The sequence below is a fragment of the Xiphophorus hellerii genome, chromosome 13 (assembly GCF_003331165.1).
Source record: "Xiphophorus hellerii strain 12219 chromosome 13, Xiphophorus_hellerii-4.1, whole genome shotgun sequence".
Lineage (NCBI taxonomy): Eukaryota > Metazoa > Chordata > Actinopteri > Cyprinodontiformes > Poeciliidae > Xiphophorus > Xiphophorus hellerii.
Genome location: NC_045684.1, coordinates 18,590,300 through 18,614,158, shown reverse-complemented (window position 1 = coordinate 18,614,158; position 23,859 = coordinate 18,590,300). Strand labels below are relative to the sequence as shown.

The 23,859-nt window shown below is 42.7% G+C and overlaps 2 protein-coding genes and 1 long non-coding RNA gene across 5 annotated transcripts; 1 reads left to right on the top strand and 2 right to left on the bottom strand.

The window, feature by feature from the left end:
- Positions 1–3,680: 3,680 nt before the first annotated feature.
- On the top strand, positions 3,681–4,637 carry LOC116730707 (uncharacterized). The gene is made up of 3 exons (XR_004341393.1): positions 3,681–4,080; positions 4,171–4,459; positions 4,542–4,637. It is a non-coding gene; the product is annotated as an uncharacterized LOC116730707 (long non-coding RNA).
- A 606-nt stretch (positions 4,638–5,243) lies between these two features.
- On the bottom strand, positions 5,244–16,766 carry LOC116731841 (fer3-like protein). The gene is made up of 2 exons (XM_032581702.1): positions 16,728–16,766; positions 5,244–5,822 (listed from the first exon to the last, which is right to left on the bottom strand). The coding sequence occupies exon 2, from the start codon at positions 5,765–5,767 to the stop codon at positions 5,330–5,332; it is 438 nt and encodes a 145-aa protein (XP_032437593.1). The 5' UTR covers positions 5,768–5,822; positions 16,728–16,766; the 3' UTR covers positions 5,244–5,329.
- A 1,588-nt stretch (positions 16,767–18,354) lies between these two features.
- Positions 18,355–22,088, bottom strand: polr1f (RNA polymerase I subunit F). 3 transcript variants are annotated; one of them, XM_032581700.1, is made up of 5 exons: positions 21,765–22,088; positions 20,827–20,968; positions 20,309–20,517; positions 19,170–19,303; positions 18,355–19,130 (listed from the first exon to the last, which is right to left on the bottom strand). In XM_032581700.1, exons 1-5 carry the CDS (start codon positions 22,052–22,054, stop codon positions 18,778–18,780), a joined length of 1,128 nt encoding a protein of 375 aa, XP_032437591.1. In that variant the 5' UTR covers positions 22,055–22,088; the 3' UTR covers positions 18,355–18,777. The 3 variants fall into 3 exon arrangements, with proteins under 3 accessions (XP_032437591.1, XP_032437592.1, XP_032437590.1); XM_032581701.1 differs by having other exon boundaries at positions 18,355–19,128; positions 19,201–19,303; XM_032581699.1 differs by having other exon boundaries at positions 18,355–19,303.
- Between the last annotated feature and the right edge of the window lie 1,771 nt (positions 22,089–23,859).

Below are 23,859 nucleotides of genomic sequence, written 5' to 3'. Positions count from 1 at the left end.
GCTATGGCTGTTCATTTGATGAATTCATAAAAGAGTTCAGACAGGTGTTTTGCCAAGATGCTGACCAGTCATTTAATTCCAGAGAGTTGTGGAATATTAAACAAGGAAATAGAACTGTGGCAGAATTTTCCGTTGATTTTCGTATCAAGGCTGCAGCAACAGGCTGGAACCCAGCCGCGCTTAAGAGCGCATATTATAACGCGTTAAATGAAAACATTAAGGATGAGCTGGCTACTTTCGAAGAACCTAGGACCCTAGAGGAATTAATTAGCCAGACCATCCGACTGGATCACAGAATCCGGTCCCGAAGGAGAGATTGGGGTCGTAGGAGCCAACCGTTTAGACACCTCGGTGGCTCCGCTTCTCCCTCGGCAGTTTCTCCGCCCCGAGCCTTTCAGGAACCCGAGCCCATGCAGTTAGGTCGGACTCGCCTGACTCCTGAGGAGCGCCAGCGGCGCATTTCAGCCCGCCTTTGCATTTATTGTGGTTCCCCGGGTCATTTTTTGGCCAACTGTCCGGTTCGTTTAAACCTCCCGGTCCGCCCGTAGTAGCGAGGAGGTTGGCGGACCATCCCAGCGAAAAAGACTCTCCTCGCTTACTGTTGCCCGCAACCATTTTGATTCAGACCCAGTCATTTTCTTTATCCGCCCTGGTCGACTCTGGTTGCGAACAAGATTTGATCGACGACTCCCTGGTGAAACAGATGAAAATAGAGACCGAACCACTACCTGTTCCACTGCGAGTCACAGCATTAGATGGGAAAACACTGCCACACATCACACATAAAACCAAACCACTCCACCTCATCATTTCGGGTAACCACAGTGAGTTTATTTCATTTTTTGTATTCTCATCAGCCAATTCCCCCATAATTTTAGGGTTCCACTGGTTACAACTTCACAACCCACAAATAAACTGGACCGAAAAACACCTAGAGTCCTGGTCCGCTTCGTGTCACTCATCTTGTCTCCGCTCAGCTGTTCCCCCAGGTCCTCCGCCGGCTGAGCCTCAGGAGGCGGACCCGGTCGATCTCTCCACAATCCCCTCTGCATACCACGACCTCGCTCCGGTGTTCAGTAAGTCCAAGGCTCTTTCTCTCCCTCCTCACCGCCCATATGATTGTTCCATAGACCTCCTGCCGGGGGCTCCGTTACCCACCAGTCGCTTATACAACATTTCTCGACCTGAAAGAGACACTATGGACAAATATATAAGGGAGTCTTTGGCAGCCGGTGTAATCCGCACCTCATCTTCCCCTCTGGGAGCTGGATTTTTTTTTTGTGGGGAAGAAAGATGGGTCTCTGAGGCCCTGCATAGACTATAGAGGGTTAAACAATATTACGGTTAAGAATAAGTATCCCCTGCCATTATTATCATCTGCCTTCGAACCGGTGCACGGTGCTACAGTTTTTTCCAAACTCGACCTGCGAAACGCTTACCATCTTCTGCGCATACGCGAGGGTGACGAGTGGAAGACTGCGTTTAAGACACCTACTGGCCATTTTGAGTACTGCGTGATGCCTTTTGGCTTATCCAATGCGCCTGCATTTTTTCAAGCCCTGGTCAACGACGTTTTAAGAGACTTTCTGAACATCTTTGTTTTCGTGTACCTGGATGACATTCTCATTTATTCGCAGACTCTAGAGACACACAGACGCCACGTTCGCATGGTTCTCCAAAGACTGCTCGAGAACAAACTCTTTGTCAAAGCTGAGAAGTGTGAGTTCCACAAGCCGTCAATTTCTTTCTTGGGTTTCATGTTAGGGGGCGGACAGGTACGGCCTACGGAGGAAAAGATCCAGGCAGTACTGCAATGGCCCGCACCCGAAACCCGCAAGCAGCTCCAACGCTTCCTCGGATTTGCAAACTTTTACCGCCGTTTTATCAGAAACTACAGTCAGACAGCTTTACCACTAACTGCACTAACCTCTTCCAAGATCCCTTTTAGTTGGACTCCGGAGGCTGAAGCGGCGTTCTCACGCCTCAAGACCCTCTTCGCCAACGCTCCCATCCTGATTCAGCCAGACCCGTCCCGACAGTTCATTGTCGAGGTCGACGCCTCGGACACCGGAGTTGGTGCGGTCTTATCCCAGATCTCTCCTGGCGACAATAAAACTCACCCATGTGCCTTTTTTTTCCCGCAGATTATCACCCCCAGAGAGAAACTATGATGTGGGGGATCGGGAGCTGCTGGCTGTGAAATTAGCCCTGGAAGAATGGAGACATTGGCTGGAGGGAGCGGAGCATCCGGTGCTGGTCTGGACCGATCACAAGAACTTGTCCTACCTTCAGTCTGCCCGGAGGCTCAACCCACGCCAGTCACGCTGGTCGCTATTTTTCTCTCGATTCAATCTCTCCATCTCATATCGCCCTGGTTCCCGTAACATCAAGCCTGACGCACTTTCCCGCCTGTATTCGTCTGATGATTCCGAGAAGGCCCCTGCCCCTATTCTTCCTCCCAGTTGTACAGTCGCCACCGTTACCTGGGAGATCGAAGACATCATTACTCAAGCTCAGTTGACGGAACCTGCACCCGACACCTGTCCTCCCAACAAGCTCTATGTTCCTGTCTCTGTCCGAGCCCGTTTCCTCCACTGGATCCATGCCTCAAAATTCTCTGCACATCCCGGAATAAGCCGTACCATTGCACTCGTCCTCCGCAAGTTTTGGTGGCCTTCTGTCCATAAGGATGTCAGTGAGTATGTCCAAGCCTGCACCACCTGTTCCAGAAATAAGACCTCTCACCAACCTCCATCTGGTCTCCTGCAACCTCTCCCCGTCCCCAAACGACCATGGTCTCACATATCTATAGATTTTGTTACCGGCCTACCTCCTTCCAAGGGCATGACCGCCGTCCTCTCCATCGTCGACCGTTTCTCCAAGACCTGCCACTTCGTTCCTCTCCGTAAGTTGCCCACGGCTTTTCAAACCGCTCAACTTCTGATCAAACACGTTTTCCGACTCCATGGCATCCCACAGGACATCCTCTCTGACCGAGGTCCTCAGTTCGTCTCTCAGGTTTGGAAAAGTTTCTGTTCGGCTCTCAACGCATCTGTCTCACTCTCTTCCGGCTTTCACCCCCAGACCAACGGTCAAACCGAACGGCTCAACCAGGACCTGGAAACCACTCTCCGCTGCTTCACCTCCACCAACCCCTCTGACTGGTCCCAATTCCTCCCTTGGGTGGAGTACGCTCACAACAGCCACATTTCGGCAGCTACCGGTATGTCCCCGTTCGAGGCTTCCATTGGTTATCAACCCCCTCTTCTTTCCTCAGAGGAAAAGGATATCTCGGTCACCTCAGTCCGTCATCACATCCGCCGTTGTCGGAAGGTCTGGAACACTGTTATCAGTAACCTCAACCACACTGCGGATAGAAATAAGCGCCTGGCTGACCGGAAGAGGAGACCAGCACCCATATACGTCCCTGGTCAACAGGTTTGGCTTTCTTCACGTGACGTTCCGCTCAAATCCATTTCCAGAAAGCTCTCTCCCCGATACATTGGTCCCTTCCCCATTGAAACCGTACTCAGTCCGTCGGCTGTCCGTCTCCGTCTGCCCGCCTCCCTCCGCTCCCACCCCACCTTCCATGTGTCCCAGATCAAACCGGTCCAGACCAGCACGCTCTGCCCTCCAGCCGCACCCCCCCCACCCCCCCGTGACATTGATGGCCATCCTGCATACACCGTCCGTCGGATCGTGGACTCCCGTCGGCGAGGTCGCGGCTGGCAGTACCTCGTCGATTGGGAGGGCTACGGTCCGGAGGACAGGTCCTGGATCTCTGGTTCTTCCATCCTGGACCCTTCCCTTATCTCCGACTATCGTTCCTCGTTGCCTTCCAGTTCGTCTAGGCCGCCAGGTGGCGACCGTTGAGGGGGGGGTACTGTTATGTTCCGGGGTTCTGGCTGCATGGTGGGAGTTCCTGTGCACCCTTATTACCTTTTACCACCAGATGGCGACAGGTTCCGGCTGGAGTGCGGTGCATTATTATCCGCAGCTGTTCGTGATCATCCTCATCAGCGGCGCAGACTTAAGGAGTTGGCCGCCAGTCCAGCGTCGCCTGAGTGTTAGCCAGTCACGGTACCTCTGAGCCCCCCTGAGCCTGTCTCTGTGTTTCTAGTTGTCTTGAACATTCTAGTAATTATCTTTATCTACTCCGTTGCCTTTTAGGTGATCCTTTGATGAGATCCCGGTTGAATTCCTGGCTTTTGAACCATCCTCGTGACGCCGTGGAAAGTATCCACAGGTTGCCCGAGTTCCCAGACTTACCTCTCCGTTGTTTTGGCAATTATCTCCTGGACCCCACGGCTGGCGGCCGTACCACTCCTCCGTCTCCCCGCTGCTCTCGTGCCTACCTGTCCGCTGCCCACCGCACTCCTCCGTTGTTCCTGGACCCACCAAGAACCGAGACCCCGGACATACTCGGTTTCCCCTCCAAGACTCTGTTCATCAGCAACAAGTAAGACCAGCCTGTTTTTTCCCAGAAAGATTTCCTTCCTTCCCACGACCCCTGAACTCACCACTCTGTTCTTTCCTCGTAGTGAACCATTGTTGCCGTCCCTGTTTTTGCCCCTGGACCAGACCATCCTGATTCTCACTGATAATTGTGTGATCTTTATTAAATCATTTAACACTGATCCTACCTCTCCTGTCTTGTGTTCTGCATGTGGGCTTGTTAAAAACTACCATCATGACAAAAACTTAATACTAAAGTTTTATTTTAATATTCACAATTTAATACGGCTCTCCATTAATTTATCCTATGGAGTCCACATATCCGAAGCTTAATCAGTAAATAATAATAATAATAATAATAATAATAATAATAATAATAATAAAAGTACATTCTTTGGTGTAGATTCTTGGACGTCCATGGTAATCTTGTGAGTTATAAATTCATTTGCCTTCATTTATAACTATCAATAAAAAGTACAACCAATTAAATCAACCATTCCTTCCAGATTATATTGAAAGACAGTACTCAAATAAAACCGAATTCTTCACTGCTTCTGTGTTATTTCCTTTCAATTGCTCGATTCATTAAGCGAATAATTGAAGGGTCAAGTAAAACACGAGTGACTAAATCCCCTTTCAGGCCTGATACAACACTCACACATTGAGTGCTGTGGTTGGTGATGGTGTAGATAATGAACAACCCCAAATCCAATTATGGTTATCTAATAATAATAATAATAATAATAAAGCTCTTATCGCAAAAGAAAAACACATACGTTTTCTATTACTTAACTGTGCAGCTGTTTATTCCTTTTTTTTCCAGAAGCAACTTATTTTTAGTCTATACGGAGGGGGGGAAACACATAACTCTGTCTCAGGTGTTCTCCAGCAGGTCCATCATGAAGGAGATGTAGACAATGGCCAGACGCAGCGTTTCGATCCGAGACAGCCTCTTCTCGTACGCAAAGGTGGGAACTTTTCTCCTCAGCTCATCAAACGCCTCGTTCAGGCTGAACATCCGCTTTCTCTCCCGCACGTTGGCCGCCTGCCGCTGGACTCCGGTGATGATCCTCCTCCGTTTGGACCTGCTGTGCCCGCGGCTGCAGCACCTCGGTGAAAAGCTCGCCGTAAGCTCCGTGCGCCCTTCGCCAGGCGGAGAACTGCTGCAGGAAGAGCCGCTCAGCCGCGTCTGGTTGTTCGGACAGTACGGCGAGATGTCCACCTCCTCTGATCCTAAAGCGCACTTCTGGGTGAACCCGATCAGGTTGATGTCACTGACAAAGTTTATTAACACGGAGTCGTGAATGTCCATGATCAAGTCCGCATGCAGCTGGCAGTGCGAAAGGGATGTCTCTTTTGTTTGTCTCCTGTTCAGTTAAGAGGGAAAAAAAATCAGACTCCAAGCGATCACCAAACCACGACAAGTGCATCCAAGTTTCTACATATCCTGTCAGCTCTCCACGGGGTTAGATCCTCTTTGGCTGAAGTCCAAGTACCTTTTTCCTGCGGTTTTAATAAGTCACCCACACCTCTTCACAGCGCCACATCTTTCATGCCACCTCTGCTTCTCAATGGACTGTATTTCTCCTCTTAGTAAGGCCTTTTAGAGGAAAGCTGGAGGGTTCCCCCAATTGATGCGTTGTCCTCCCCACCCCAGAGGCCCTAAATGAGCTTCTGAAGAACGGAGGCTCTTGACAGAAGGTCACAGACTCTTGTTTGCGCTCTTCTCTGGGCCTCGGCTGCTAAATAATGACACTTTTAACACTTAAACTGGCCAGGAGAAGACCAAACAGAACATTCTCTGACAGTCAAAAGCTTTTCTGTTGCAAATCAAAGCAAATAGCTGTCCGTTCCCATGGCAAGAAAGAGTCCACACTGCAGGAACTGCTGAGAGAATCACTGGGAGCTTCAATACGGCAAAGAAATTCCTCTTTGTCTTAATTTTTTCACACTCAAACAATCAGTTTGGGCAATGAGTTTATTTACTTTCCACTTGCTGTGTTTCACATGTTCAAGTACAGACAAATTGTCCACATGTTTAAAGTGACTATTTTTTGAGTAGGGATCATTGTTACGTTTCTTTCAATTCAATGTTTCCTAATCAAGGAGATGGCTATTAAAAGCTACAAAACTGCTTTTCAGTATGATTTTGAGGATGGGTCTCACAAAACAGTCATACTGCTTAAACTTTTTTCAGTTTGCCACATTTTACCTACCAACTCGTTTTCATCCGGTTTGTTTGCAGTCTCCATCCATCGTCCTATCGACTCTGATCAGCTTCGTTCTGAAGCAAATAATCCCACAGCATGATGAAGCCGCCACCTTGTTTCACAGAGAGGACAACGTGTTCAAGGTGATGTGCAGCATCACATCACCTTGAAACCGCAGGTGCGCAAAAACAGGAGAATATGTGCTGATTTGTAAGATAAGATTGATGTTTGTGTGAGAAAACAACCATTTAGTTATTTGGCAAACCTCAACCTAACGTTACAGTTAATAAAAACACGTTCAAAGCCCTTTTGTTGATGATTTCACGGTGTGTTTTACTCCACTGAGACAGAAAACACACTTTGCACTTTATTAATAAACAACAAATAAGACGGCTGATCAGGAACTGCACTTGTTTTCTTCAACTGTATCCGAGCAACCAGCTTTTTTTCTTCTTCATTTTACTGCCAACCTGAACCAACATATTGCACTGAAATGTGGTGTAACGTTGTGACAGTTCTCCACTTACACACAGCAGATATCCACATACAGAAAAATAATTAAAAAAAAGAACACGAGTCTGCATCATTTTATGATTTGCCGTTTCTTTTGATTTTGAACGCGCATCTCCTCCACGTCGCTCTGACTTTATACCTTCGTCTCACTTTCGTTTTGTGTATTTTCCTGGCAGACAGATACTCATGACGGGACATTCCGTCGGTTGTTGTGGAGACGCTGTGAAAGCACAGCTGGCCCGTAGAATATGAGGTAATCTCACCCTGGGGCTGCTTAGTAAATATTGGTCTTAAATAGGGAGTAAAACCCCAAAAGAGGCATGCAAACAGAGTCACAGGGACACACACATACACACACACACACATACCTACTGGGGTTTATCCCAGTTTTAGTCAGGACATACCTAAACACAGACACTCAGAATGGTTCATTTCCTGCTCTGCTCTCTTACTACTTACTGGCAGTACAGATTAAAATTAATGATGGTTGTCTTGTGACAGTGTTGAAAGAAAACCCTGTGCATGTGATATGTACAAATTCATTATAAACAGAATGCCCTTAAGAGGTTTTAATTCATGGAATTCATTATCTTATGTTTTTACAATAAGTTGAGGAAACCATCCAAATATGCTGACAACACAGGTAAAACAGTGTGGATAATAATTTGTAATTTTTTTAAAGGCTGCACAGCGCCTTGCAAAACAAAGTGTTCTTTCTTCTTGGGCTTGAACGTTTTCATATTTTATCACATTACAGCCACAATCTACTGTGTATTTTAGTTTTTTTTTTAGTGATTTAATGTAAGCGACCAGCACAACGTAGGGCAAAATTGTGAAGTGGGAGAAAAACGAAAAATGTCATCCCTGACCTGTTTCATGTGTTGCTTGCTCAACTTGACGCTGTTGGTTCGCATCCAACAAACAGCAGAGGGTTTTATAGGACAGCTGGACGTAAAATGAGATTAAATTACACACAGGATTGGAGTGCATTTACCATCTAGGCAACTGGTTGTAAAGGATTATATTTCAGCGATATCAGAGGAAAACAATGTGAACACAAAAGCTTGAGCTCAGTTTGAAAAACAAAAACAAAACAAACCAAACCCCCCCCCCAAAAAACAACCAGCATCCGGCAAACATGAGTTTTCAGCCTACAAAATAAGATATTTTGTGGTATTTAGGGAATCTAAACACAACTGAGGCAGAAAAAAAACCCCAACAAAAATCCTAAATGCTTGTTACATAAAGTGCACTCGTTTTGCCCAGAAGAAACTGAAGGTTTTGAATATAGAGATCACCAGAGAGCAGTGCGTGTCCGATGAGCTGCTGCAGAGCAGCCAGAGCTGTTCTCACAATGTAAATCTGTCTCGCTCTACTCCTCCTCTGGCTCTACGCTCAGTTTCCTGTCAGAGTACTGCCAAATTGTGTCGACCACCTCCAACGTAAATCACACTGGAGACGCTCCCCTCTGGTTGCTTCTTCCTTTTTTCCTTGTGCTTGATCCCGAATCCTAATCTCTCTCTCTCTCTGCCTCTCTCGCCATGCTTCCAAACTTTTCCTCATCTCATTTTGATGACTTGCTCTCTGCACGTTCTCCACACCTTCAAATTAGGAACACAAGACCACACTTGGAACTGTAAGTACACAGTTATTTGCAAGTGTTTACACTTGCACAGTACTTACATTTGAACTTAGAAACAAGTTGGCGACCCTTTCGTAACATTAAGGCTGACTTAGATCTGGAATCTAAAGAGAAAGGAGTCAAAGTTGGACAAAGGGAGTGGAGAAGATGTGTTTAACTCCTGACCTGTCTGCTTCTCCTTCATTGTGTCACTCTGAATTACTCCTCTATCCTTCTTGCTTTTTCTGGACCCCAAAGCTGACTCATGGTCCCTCTTGTCCAATGCTACATTTCTCTGTCTCTCTCTCTCTCTGTCTCTGATTGGTGGGACTCTTTTGCCAGTGGCCTGTTATTGGATGTTTACACAGCTGGGTGGCCATGTGAAACATAGGACTCATGACTTGGACACACTCCAATACCACATCATATATCTTCTTAACCCCCTCTTTGAGATTCTCCCGCCCCACCACATGCACAGATACACCCACCCGTTCGCAAAACCGCTGCATGCCTTCGGTTCTTCATTTTTTAAATAAACATTTCTTTCAGCCCAGTGTCACTTGAAATGTCACCACGTGGCTCCTTTACCCAACCATAATGGTGTCAGCACCTTTTTCGTTGACTCTAAGCAGACGCCCCCACCCACTTTACACCCACCTCTGGCCTTCTTTTGGTCTGAGTAATCCCCGGGTTTGTTTTGAAGGAAAAAAACCCTCCCCAAAAAACTGGGTTTCTTCCACCTCTACTTACTATCTTTACTTCCAAAGTGAAAAATTCAATATTTGCAGGGAGTTACATTCTCCGTCAGTCTCTGAATTCGGCTGGAGACTTATGACGGCGATAAAGGCAATATGAGCACGCCTTCATCACTTTTTACTGTGTTTTGGTCCTTTTATTCTGCGCATAAGTATCTAAGTGACAGTCTGTTATTTTTTATGGTTATTTTTCCCTTTGCAGAGATATAACTTAGATACCACATGTTTTCCACATGGACAGGGATTTTCTTTGCTCAACATGACACTGGTAGCACTTAAAAACAAACAAGCTCTGAAATATGGAGCGCATAAAGAAGAAGCATTAACAGTTCTTGCGTAAACAGCAGAATGTTTACCTTCTCAGTGGGATTTCTGATGTTTTTTACAGCTTGATGAACCAAAGCACCAGATCCATGTTAAATAAATGTGCACTTTATGTTTGCGTGTGGGTGTGAAGTTTTCCGAGCAAATTTCGTTGTTTATGTGATGTGGCGATAACAGTTAGAAAGGTGGTTATTTTTTTATCTGTTTATAAAGTTTTAGAGAGTACCATACAGCAAGGACAGAGGGGATTTATTTATTTTCTTTTCACATCGGAGACTGGCAGCTGAGTTTATTGCTTCCAGTTAATCCAAAATGGCTGAAATATCTCAGGTTAAAGGAGCTGTAAATGACTGTTGACAAGGAGTATTGGTCATTTTGAGGCCTGCTGTGATATGAAATGAACTTGTTTCCATTTTAACAGTATTAATTACATCTCTTATGTAAATAACAGAACGAGGCCTGATAGGATATTCAAGAGTTCATCAAGAACAAACCGAAATGCTTTTGCAAATCAGAGTCATCTATCTGATCCTGTGCTGATATTTAGCTTTAAGGAGTCAACCTACCGAGCAAGGATGTACAATACTCTGCATAGCAATAAATTTGCCAGAAATTTGCATAGAAAATATCTGATTGGGTGATTTTATTAATCATTTTTATGTGTTTTACAAAATGTGTTTTTGTTTGCACTCAAGATCTTGAAATTCACTCGTTAAAACCGACATAATGACACGAAAACCAACCAACCACTCAAGTAAACAATCATCCAACTGACCCACAGAGAAAGGGTAAAAAGACCGGACATATTAATAACTGAATCTGCACATTGGTATGAACAGATTTATCATGTAACAGCAGATAAAATAGTTGTGCAAGTTTCCAGTTTCCAGCAGATTGGATGGATACTTTGATGCAAATCCAGAGATGGGTGAAACCCCTTTGGATTGGGTTGATAATTAATACTGTACCTCAGTTTTGGCCATGTAAGAAAAATATAACATATTTATTTTTTATTTTGGACTAGACTCTAAATATAATGTGATGGAGTCAACTTGTTATGAGAGCTCACTTTTGTCCTCAGTGAAAGCAGTGTTAAATTCACTGAAGACAGATCTGAGTTTTTCCTGTTCATTTTAAATTTTACTGCTTGTGGCTTGTAGTAAATCAAAGTGGGATTTCTGCAAAGTCAGTGAATCATTCAGTGACTTAGGGCGCTTATTTCATTTTCATGTCTATTGCTTAATAAGTTCTTTTCCAGATTTCAGCTCTAATGTAGGTTACACATCATCAGCGGCAGAACTGGCCACCCACATTTCCTTTCATCTTTCTCCTGCGCCTTTAGGTGCCTTCAGCTCTGCCCTGTGGTTTGACAAGGTCTTCAGAAAAATATTAGAGTAAAATATTCAACTGCGTCCCGGGTATTGTTCTGCACAGTTACGTGACTGGATGTGAGCTAACTTTTTCCAGTCCCAGAAGTTTTCATTCCTCCCTTTTGGCTTATTTATTTTCCTGTGGTTTTGGGAGGTAGTAGCAGCAGGTCTGATGACAAAATGTGTGTGTTCTTCTTTTTAACCCCTCTAACCTCATATTTGCTCTGCATTCTTTCTGCTTTGCACTTAATTTAAAGGCAAACAGTTTAGGGAGTGACAAAAAATATATTTTTACATTAAGTTGTTGTTCCAGAATAAATCAGTGCAGTTATCCTCCAGTCATTAAGCATGCTCCTTAGATTAACACTTTAATCGTTAGGCTTTTTCTCTGTTGATGTTAATAAGATACAAATAATTAAGATTAAAAGGATGAATGTTTCTGTTTTTCTTAAAAAACCTCTGTCTTTTCTTTGGCATATTTCCACATTGTTTGGGTGTAGGAGTTCTAGTTTATTTTGAACGCAGTCTAGACAGTCTACCTCCTCATTATACTGAGGTTTATTAATCTAACACGCCTGGCCAGGCAGGGCAGGCACAGCCAAACAATCTCACAGACAGACATAATAAAAAGAAAGACACTCTTACATTCAGTGCTACCGCAAACTTTATACTTATTTCTAATTTTAAGGTGTACTTTGTCTTTTGAAAAACATAATTTGACTTAATTTGTCACCTGCAGTTCTTCTTGTCTTATTTTATTTATTTACCTGTTTTTTTTATATTATTGGTTGCCTCTGTTATGATTCATAATCTTTTTTTTGTATTTTGATTTATTTGTGTTGTGATTATTTCTAGGTTTCTTTTGGAGTTAGATATTAGTTTTTTTCCTTTATAGTTTTTACACTCCTGGATATGTGTGCAGCTCTTTAAGCATTTTAATGAGTTTAGATCCTCATTTGATTTAAAGTCACTTGTTACACTGTCATTTATTTTCTTCCGCATCTTTTTCCCGTACTCATTTTTCTGTTCAGTAGTCTTTTCTTTCCCATCATCTCCTCTCGGTTTAGATCACCACTCAGCTGCATATTCTGCTGAAAAGACTCCATGTCACTAGTCGTTGACTAATGTTGTGGGGTTGCCATGGAAACCACTAGGAAACAGATAGAGTGCAGCAACGGCACATTATGGTTGAAAATCCAGAAATACGTTTATGTGAGTTGGTACCAAATATTATTATCAGATCCTTCACTGTCCCCCAAAAACACCTTTCTTCCACCATCTTTCCATCTTTTTTCTTCTTCTTCTGCCACCTTAGTCGACTTATTGTTGACACACTGCTTTGCTGGAGTTTTTGCTAAATAAAATTCAGTGAAAATAATCCTAAAGCAAATAAAAGCCACTTCTGTGTAATGTAACATTAGTACTCTACAGCTGCAATTTGTTAGAGAACATTTGTGAAGGTGAACAGCATCATGAAGACCAACAGAGGGTTTAAAGTTGTGGAGACGTTTAAATCAGGGTTATTATTAAGCAAAATCCTAGAGTTTAAGCACCTAACAAGGCACTACTGTTGAATCATCCAATTATTAAGCACATGGCATAACCTACCAAGACGAGGCCACCTGCTACGTCCAGAGATTGACAACTCAAGTGACTTGGATGAGAGAACGACTAGTGTGACGTGACGGTTAGCAACCCTGGAATCTATTGGTGGCTGCAGAAAATCCGAGACTGCAACGGAGGTTCATCATCACAGCCGTAAGCACACGTTCAGCCCTGAAATGTCCAAGATTTTGTGGGAAAATTTGAAAACTGACTTGAAATCTGAACTTGAGATATTTTGCACCACCAGTATCTAGATGTGTAAATCTGACAGACACTAACCCCTAACGACTCACAGAAGCAGCACGGATTTGAACACCTTTCAAATTTTTATTTGCAAACCCCTCCGCCCCCCCAAAAAAAAACAAAAAAAGAAAGTTGAGACATATTTGTTTCATTTTCCATCCGCTTAACAATTTTGCACCACTTTGTCTTGTCTAAAAATGAAATCCCAAATGCAGTCTGCTGGAGTTTGTGGGTTGCAACATGACAAAAAGTGAAGTTGAAGGGATATGAAACACTGAAATGAAGTAACTCAAGTTGTTCCCTGGATAATACAAGATCTGTTTTGTTTTTTTTGCTAGGACTCGCAGGAGCGGGACTGTTAAATGCTATCCACCCATTAAACCAAACATAAAGCTGCATTTGCAGACAATGGTCTCTGTGGCTCTGTGTGAGTCTGCCCACCTTTAATGAAAAAAAAAAGCAGAAATGCAAAGCAGAACCTTTCTGAGGATTTCACAGCTGACTGTCGATCTTCAAAGGACGGACTCTGACAGAAAAGAGCTCTACCCGAGTCATGTTGAGAGTGAATGTGGCAACGGTTGCACCACTCTGACTGGTGGAACACTTAAGGTTTTATGACCTGCTGCCATTTGGGGCTCTGGGACAGAGCGGCGCACCGACCACATAACTAATTAGGCTTGGCCATCACGGGTGTGTAAGGTTGGGGATTTGTGGACTGCGGGTTGTGGATGTGTCTGCATGAGTGAATAAGCTAGTGAGCCAGTAAATGTGTGCCGTGGGCTGTTGAACGTGTGAGTCCTGGACCAGGAGAATTGCGTCAGGCCGTCGTTTGTTCTCCATAAAGACTCCACCGACCCTTTCATGTAGAAGCTGCCGCCAGGCCTGGAAACTTTGACACAGGAGATAGAGACCCACAGCCAACCAAGACACACACACACACACACCCGCTCACACACAGACACACACCAGATACTGCTCCTATCGGGGCTCAACCAAACACTCCTGCTATCGTCTCATTTCTCTGACCCTCCTCCTCCTTCTTCTTCTTCTTCTCTTCATCAGAGAATCGCAAAGATAAATGGCCACGCACAGATATGAGAGAGGGGCGGGGGAGTGGCGGGGCGAATTGGGTGTCAGACGTGGAATGTGTGTGAACTGCACACTGCCTCCTATAAATCAGGGAGACAAGCGGGAGGAGGAGACAAAGAGGGAGAGAGAAAGCAGGGCAGGAGAGAAGGCGGCCAGTGAGCATGAGGGAGTGATAGGAGGGACGACAAGATGAATGGGAGAGCAATGAGGGAGGAGGTACAGGTGCAAGAAACGGTGCAGGCTGCAAGTTCTGGTTGGATGAATGAGTGATAACACCAGAGGGAGGTCATGAAGGGACAAATTAGAGTTAAAGATCACTTTAATGTTCCAATAAAAAAAAAAAAAATTAAAAAAGACATTCGTTAAGGTCTATAGGTTGAAATTTTATTTTGTTTTGTCCGGTGTGAAGGCAGTCAGGACACACCGATAACAGTTTCTGACAATCAGATGATCTATGAATCATCAAAAGGGCCTTAACTGGAACATACACCACTCCCTCAATAAGTCTCCCTTAAAACAGCTTTATGACTTGTAACTGATGTCTTTTTCAGATGGTAATAAATCTTCATTAACTTTTGATTTGTGCTCATTTCCAGCCTTTGCTGAAGCAGTTAAATTGGTGCCAAACTCAACAAGTACATTCCTATTAACTCATGGTCTGGACTGGTTGGGAAGCAATAAAAAGAGGACAGCATGAAAAAGATCTGGCTCAAGTGAATGTAAACTTTTGGCAAACACACTGCTATTGGGTGACTGCTGAGAGAGTGTGTTGATGTTTTAATAGACAGAACCTGATTAGCTGATCATCTACTTTCCGTCTAGTTAGATTAGCTGCTCAAAATACGGCAGAAAATAAGAAATAAAGCCCAACAACTCTTTAATTCCCTTACAACATGACTCATTCAACACTAACTTTTCATGTTTCTGACATTACAGCCACAAACTTTAACATTTCATATTTGGATTTTGTGTTATAGAACAATAAAAAAAATTGCATAGCTGTAAAGTGGAAGTAAATGACACATGGATGGATACGGATTGAAACTCTTGAAATGTTTCTTTACAAAATACCTTTAGCTCAACAGAACTGGACTGAGAGCATCTGTGAACAGCAGTTTTCAGATCTTGCCACAATTAGACTTAGGTCTGGACTTTGACTAATAAATACAAATACAGACGGACACTTTTTGTAATTTTTAGGATATGTTCAATGACAAAATTATATCTTCTTAAATGGAGAATGTTAGGTATGACACACGGTTTTGCGTTGTCTTTCATTAGCCATGTGTCTTTGCTTTCATGTATATTTTGTTGTAAGTAGGGCCACAAATATGTAGTGATCATTTCTTATCCTCAAAAACTTCTTCCCAACATTACACTTTGATAAATACCACAAGGGTTTTGACAGAGGTTTGTATTCTTGTTGCTAGGAACAAGATTAAAACACATTTTCTATTCCAAAACAACATGAGACATTTGACCCATAGACTTTGGACACTGTACATATTTTATTTAGTGAAGGTAAATGTCTGAGATCAAAACATCAACATGTTCCTTTCTACTTTGTTTTGTTAAAGTAGTGCATGTTTAACACTGCTTCTTACCGACTTAGACGGTAAAAAGAAAAGACTGAGTATTGGGAAAACACACCCTCTTTAAAAAAGGTTTTACTAAAGAGCACATAATGTGAATTATTTGTGTTTTAATGAATTAAACAACAAACTTAACCAAAGTGCAGAAGCAGTCTGCGGGAAAATCGAAGAAAAAAACAAACATAACCAGGGACTTGTCAGCCAACTGTAGTGAAAGATTGTCTCTTCTGTGATCTCTCCATTCTTTCAGATTATTCCGGCAGACATTTTGGCCCTCTCTTCTTCACATCCGTTTCATCGGATAGCTCTCTTGACTTTAGGCAACTACTGTGCTTTAATTCTTTCCACTTTAGTCATTCTGCTCTCGATCAATATCCATTTCCATGACCCAACCCTCAGCTGTCAGACCCTCGAATTTAACTTCCATGTCAGCGTGAATTTCTGATTGACTCAAAGACTGTAACGTACCCTGGTACTGCGGTGGAAAAACGATCCCATGCCATCATAGCTCTGTCACCTTGCTTGACAGTTTGACAGTTTTTATGTTTTGGGGCTTAAATGCTGGGTCGTGCTCACAGAACGTAGTCATGTGTATTCTGGCCAAACATCCCGAAATTTGTTCTCACTTCTCACATCTTCAAAGTGCATAGCTGTAGAAATCTTGTGGCATGCAGACGTTTTAGAGTAAAGGCTTTCTCTTGGGAACCTTTACAAAACAAATAACAACCGTTCAGTATTTCCCAAAACTTCTGTTTTACCCCTTAGGGATTTAACCGTTTTTGACATTTTGCAGCATTAGAAATGCCTTATAAAACCATAATTTTAGTGTGTGCAGGTGATAAACTTTACCACTCTTAAATTTAACCTCAATCTATTAAAATGGACTTTGGATTCAGAGGTGAGGGTCAAACCAGGGATGACGGGGGTTTTAGGGAATGTCAGTTTCTCACCACACTTGCTTTGGTTCCTGCAGAGAAAGTCACCTGCTACTATTTGAAGCGCTGAAAGAGAGAGAGAGAGAAAAAAAACTGCACAAGAACGATAGCGTATTTCCCATGACACACAGATCTTATGTCTTCAATTATTCCCCGTCTTCTGAGAGATGACTCTGAGGGAAAGGAAAAGGCAGGTACTCATTTCCGTGTCAAGTTGCAGGCAGTGGAAAATGTCATCTGGATGACTCCAGAAACAGAAAATCTGATTACTTCTACAACTCCTCCACCCCTCACAAACAGTGACTGAAGTGAAAAACACGACAAGAACAAAACAGTGTGGTTAATGATAATCTTGTAGCTTTTGGTCTGAGTAAATGTAGAAAACACTTTAAATACTTCTCATTGTAAAAATTGAATGTCGATGCACGATGGATACAGCAATACGCCTACCAGTGACTGCATGTGAGGCTGACATCCCAATACTTTTGCAGCTCAGAAAAGATTGTTAGGCGGATGAAGGAAAACTTGTTCGATTCTGCAAATCGACCCAAAACTAGGGTGGAGACTCGTCCTCCAGTAGATCAACGTTAAACAGAGATTAAAACACATTCTTGTGTTTGAATGGCCCAGTCAAAGTCCGGACCTACATCTGAACACGTGGCAAGTTGTAAAAAATTTGTTGTGTGGGAATAAATTTCTCACACACCAAATATCACCGGAGAAACACTTTTCAGAGTTGTATTTGTAAAGAAAACGTTGCAACCTACGTATCATTTGCCTTCCATGTCACAATTATGTACCGCTTTATTTCCTTCCATCATATAAAATCCCAGCAACAAACAATAAATCATGTGGCTTTGATGTTAGAAAATTCAGGGGGTACAGAAAGTTTTTACAGGTGCAATCATCAGCTTAAAACATTAGCCGGCTATCATGCACTTAATATTTAAATGGGAAGATATTTTGACTGGGGTGAACCTGGGAAGAGTTCGCCCCACCTTGTATATTTTCCATAAAATGTCAACATATAAACACATAACCTGTTCATTGGTACCTTATAAAATGTGATGATTTTGCAAAGCAGCCATTGCTACTTACTTGGTTTAAGAATTATGTGTGACAGAAGGAAAAAAAACGTACAACTTTAGATTATTTCATGCAAATATATCTAATCTCTCATCTCTGGAATTAAAAAATAGACCTAAATGTTAATGAAAACCTCCAACCTGAAGTTCTTCACAGAAATCTACCGTCACGTGTGATAAGAGAAGATGAGCCGACTTATTTGAAGCTCCTTATCTTTCCTCTTTTAGGCAGCTTCCGATAAGCTCCCTAACTCTTAGCACCTCACAGCTAATTAGGCTTCCCACTGAAAGGCAGGGAGATCCGAGTGTGTGGAGGCAGGGTAAAGAAAACACAGGGATCTTTCTGTCGACGCTTCATCAACCAACACCGGCAGCTTAGCAAAAAAAAAAAAAAAGCAGCTTAAGCTACAAAAAACACAGGAAAAGAAGTATTTATGCATACATGTAGGTTTCTAAATTTGAGGTGCCGGATCAAAACAGACATGACTGGAAATTATTTCATTTTAACCCAAACCTGTCCATAATCCTGCTAAAAGCAAGAATACAGGAGACATGTGGTATGAGAATCAGATATTTATTTTAAATTTCTGCAGTTCCCTCTCAAGATAAAAACACACTCTAGAGAAAAGCATTCTCTGGCTTCACTGTGACTGTGCTGCATGGATTGTAAGCATGATCCTTAAAAAGCACTCATTTTTAGTGGAGCTTTCGCCAAAGCAGTCTGTCTGTAAGGAAGAAGTCTTAAAAAGGCACAGGAGGAAAATGAGTTGACTTTCATGTCAGAATTGAGAAGTTTTCACCCCGATTGTTGCCTGCCAGTGTGTTCATCTGTGGTGGTCTTGCTCCACCATCAGGCAATGTAGTGGAACTACAAACCACTGAGAAGAGACACAATTGATCTTTTTTTTCTGCAGGACTTAATTTAAACGTTTAAAAATAGAGTTTGTGTTAAAGTCACCTCTGGAGTCTGCAATTTACTACTAAATGTCACTCTTTTTCTTCTTCTTCTTGGATTTTTTCGGGGTTACATCGTCCCCTGATGGTGCATCTGTTCCACTTTCAAGCTTCCTTTTCTTGCTCACATTGTCACCGAAGCCACGATGGTTCTCAATGGCTGAAACCTCCATCTGCTCCTCCTCTTCTTTCATGTGTTTCTCCTTTTTCTTTTTCTTTTTCTTCTCTGGAGTGTCCGAACTGTTTGTCTGCTCCGTGGATCCGTTCAGACAGTGTGGTGTCTTTGTTATCTGTTCCTCTGTCTCCTCCTCTTTGATTCTTTCCTTCTCCTTCTTCTTTTTCTTCTTCTTCTTGGGCGTGCCGTCGTGGGTCAGCTCCGAGGCCGGCTCAGGCTCTGATTCCTGTGGTTCCGGGGCCGGCTCTGCTTCCTGTGGTTCCGGGGCCAGCTCTGCTTCCTGTGGTTCCGGGGCCGGCTCTGCTTCCTGCAGCTCTTCCTGGCCAGCAGGAACGCTTGACTCCAAGTTCTCGCTCATAGCCATCAGCTCCTGCACCCTGTGATGCACAAAAATGAAAACACATCAGTCACAAGAGAGTGTAACAACACAATGGAGGGCCAAACCTGCAGAATAACTTTTACTTGTTGCTTGAGTGCTTTCATCGCAGGATTTTCTACCTTTCACCATGGCTGTGCTGCTGCACTACAGGCCAGATACAGCAGTTAAACCGCAGAATAGTTTGATAAATATTACTTGACAAACATTATTTCTTAAAAATATTTAAAGGATGTACCTATATTTTTTTTTATTTGATCACATACATACAATAGGGATTGGCACCAAAAACAACAAATACAGACACTATGGTTGTGAGTTTGCTGTTTTTGTACTATAGCTCTCATACGGGTATGAAACGTTCCAAAAATTTGTAGTGAAATGGCATACACGCAGTCTAAGGCATGTTTGCAAAATATGGCATATTTAAGAATGCATATAAGACCCAGCATAAACACTGCTTAGATTTATTGATTAAAAGAAAAAAAACAACAACTCTTAAGTACTTTTAGTGTCAATTTTATTACTACGATAAATTCCAAAAAATAAGGTGAGAAAATATTAAGTCCATATAAACCTTCCCTACGCAATAACTAACATTTATTTTCAGTATTAAATTTCTTCACAAAAACATGCAGAATTTATTTATTCTTTTTACTTTTTCAGTAAAGAGTGACCGGATATTTTATAACTAAAAAGGTCAACATTAGTAACACATATCCTCTAATTTTCAGTGAAAGTAACATTTACTACATGTTTCTGGCTGGCTGGCTGGCTGGCTGGCTGGATGGCTGGCTGGATGGCTGGATGGCTGGCTGGCTGGCTGGCTGGCTGGCTGGCTGGCTGGCTGGCTGGCTGGATGGATGGATGGATGGATGGATGGATGGATGGATGGATGGATAGATAGATAGATAAATTTGAGCGTTGCGTCGCTCCAGGGTCAGAACTGCGCTAAGAACATCAACTCGGGTTAAAACCCGATCGGCGCAGACGCTCCCTCCCATACCTGGTTCTGTCCAGCTGTCCCCTGATCAGCAGCACCCCTGCGGTGTCAGCATCCAGCGTCGTCACCTTGAACTCCAGCTCCGTCCCGATCCTCGGCCCGCTGTCCCTCCAGGTTTCCACGGAGACCAGATTTGGTTTGGGGATGCTGGCGTTGAAGCAGCCGTGTACGAGGCAGCCCACGTGACTTACTCCAAGTTTATTCACCTTTCCCTGCGAAGGCAGAGAAAATATTAATTGTCATGGAGTTAGTGAACCATTTAGTTAAACTTGGTGCATATTAGCTAGACATTATTTAGAGAGACATAGGCAAAGCAATCGTGTTCCTGTTGGAACGAGGTGCTTTTAATATCAGTTAGAGGTAAACAAACTGTTGTTTTTCCAACATGTCGCTGGTATTATTTACCAACTTAAAGCTGGTTAGTTCAATTTCTCAAAACTACGACACACTGCGTTATGTAAAAATGCAAAAAGACATTGTTAGCTGAATAAAAGATTCTCTGAAAATAGCATCTGCCTTACCAAGAGTTTCTGTCCTTTTTTGGGCTGGAACACAATAAAGTTGGCCTCAATGTTCATGTGGATGTAGCCGCTGTCGTCGTAAATGTCTCCATGTTGGGTTGCGATCCGGATGTTGTCATATGCTAAAGGAACTCCATGGAGACTGGAAGAGATATGTGTGATGACAAACTGTGTTTGTGACGCTGTGTAATAGTTTAATCATTGAGCAGAATATAAACAGTTTGCTGCGCTATACCACATATTCAACTCTGATACATTTAAGAAAATTACATCATACTCAAGGACAGCACTTTATGCTAAGATACAATAGCATCAGGTCCAGCTCATTTATTTACAACGTCATAGAAAATATCAGGAAACTAATCTATAGATTTATTATGTACAGAATATGTTACACAATATTTATGGAAGTGACTCACAGCTAATAAAAAGTCGGTCTGAGAAAATGTGACGCTCTGTTGCTTGTAAACCGTTTCCTATTGCACATTTTCCTTCCACTCAACTTTCCTTTCGTGTTCTTGAATTATACAGAACTCTAAAAAACCAACTCTTTATTGGCCTTCCTTCATTGTGAACTTGCACAAAAGTCTAGTCGTGCAAATAAAGATCTGAGAAAGAAAACGTCTTTGTAAGATATTTTTATATTCAAAACTTCTGAAAAACAAGATGTGACAAAAAAATTTACGTCATGTAATATTAGAAAATGGGAACTTCCTAATCGAATAAGCAAATCAAACTATTTCAGATATAAATGCCTATAAATATCCATCTGGATGAGCGATCTCAAGTTTCTATACATAAAAATGTGCTATACTTTCCTTCATTTGCATCCCTGAAAATTCCTTCCCCAACTTTGACAGCGAACCTCCGGTCTGATATTCACCCAAAAATAAATAAATAAAATGAACAAAATCCACAGGCAGCAGAAACCATCCTACCTCTGGGAAAACTTGAGCAGCTCGGCGTCCAGCTCCTCCTGTATCCCCGTCCTTTTCTTGTTCAGATAGACGGGAGGCAGCGCTACGTGCCTGCGGTGCGTGTTCAGCACCAGGCAGGAGTACGGAGCAGACAGCAGCTCCGAGGCGGCGGCGAATGAGGGGATGGTGCCCGCAGTTTCACCCGGAGAACGGGACCCTTGATTCGGGTTGACCGGCGAGCCGGCAGCGGGTAGTTCGCCGGGCATTTTCACGTGGTTTCGGTCGTCTTCGGCATGGTCCAAGTTCGCCATGCCTCTTGTAAACCGGAAGACAAACAAGTACGAACTTCCGCTAAGACATTTTCGTCAATAAAATAGTTATTTAATTTGGGGTTTCCCCCTGTTGGCCAGGATGTGGAATGACAGCTCGGGATTACGGGAAATCAAAAGAGGAAGTAAGTCAAACATTTATTGTCATAGATGACAGTAAATCGATCAGTCAAACATGCATGTCAACACAAAACAATACATTTAATAAATGCACAAATATGACTGTCATCTGCTATTGATTTAATTTATTTTTGTATTTCTACTCAAGCTTTCAACTAACATGTGAAAATAGCTACATGCTGCCCCGGTTAATCTAATACAGTAATTTTGGAATAAAATAAAGCAGCAGAACTGTTCAGTGCCATGCAAAAGTATTCTCGCCCTGAGGATTTTCTGCATGGCAACAATTTCAAAGTATTTAATTGGGATTTTTATGTTATAGACTAGGAAAGAAGCAGATAATTTTAAAGTCGGAGGGAAATGAAACATGATTATTAAAATTTTCACATAATCCAAATGGCTAAATACAAACACTGGCTCCCATTCCAGTGAAGTGGCCTGTGTTTGATGCCAGATCCAGTCTTGATTTAATAAAATCAATCATGCAACCTTTTTGTACAGCAAAACAGGTCTGACATTTGATGGCAACCAGCTTTTCTATCTGATACAACTGAAATTCAAGATAAATCAAAAATATTTGTTATTTTGGAAAGAATAGCAACATTTTTAATCCTGTTAGAAACTGGCAAAATACAAACAAGTTAGCATAGGTGTTGCTAGTGCTGAGCAAGGACATACCCCAAAAGATTTGCATCAAAAGATGGTTCTACAAAGTATTAACTCATATGCACACCATAAATTTGCAAAGTTAGGATTTTGTCTAAGGATATAGATGGAAAAATTTGCAAAAAAAAGTCTTGCGATGCAATCGGCTCAATTTAAAGCCTGGAAAACACCTCACTTCTGATGCAATAAGGCATTAACATGTTTTTTTTATTTTTTATTTTTTTATTTATATCAGTTTTGTAAATGAAGTCATTTATAAGGTCCAATGGATTATTTTGTAGCAACATCTAAAGAAACTAAACAGGCTACCATTCCAAAAGTATCATTGTTCATTTAGTTGCGGCTACACCATGCCCTTCATTATGTAATCCTCAACTTGTGCTAGCAGATTGGATGCTCATTGATTCCGTATCACCTTCACAATAAGATCATTAGGGTGACCTGGGGTGTCAGATAGTGCAACTAGTGCACCCTTGCATGCTTACTTACACTGAGACCCATGCAGACTCATGGGTTGAAAAATATCCTGACACTTGGGCGCACACAGATCTAGTGTTACGGTTTTCTGACAGGGCAGCACCGCAGGAGGTCGCATGATTCAGCGTTTCTCTCTCTTTGTCACACATACTGACTGCAGATCTGGTGCTGTCAGGGGCCCAGCTCCTGTCTGTTGTCACAGTGATGAATGGTGACATGATTTCCGAAACAGAAAGAGGCCCCAGCAGCTTCTGGAGGAAGCGGTTAACACAAGCAGCTGTGCACACACAACCACACACACACACCTCTTGACACACACCTTCAAAGATTCATAATTAAGTACTGAGCAGCATGATGTTGTTAGAGCAATTCAATGTCTTCACAACAGGTTGAAGTGGTGTGTGTGTGTGTGCGTGTGCGTGGGAGTGTGTGTGCTGCTATTTCCCATCTTGCTTTGTGAAGCATTTCCTCAAGGCAGGTTTTACAGCAGCTGTAAACCAAATTTACTTTATTTGTCGAGTTTA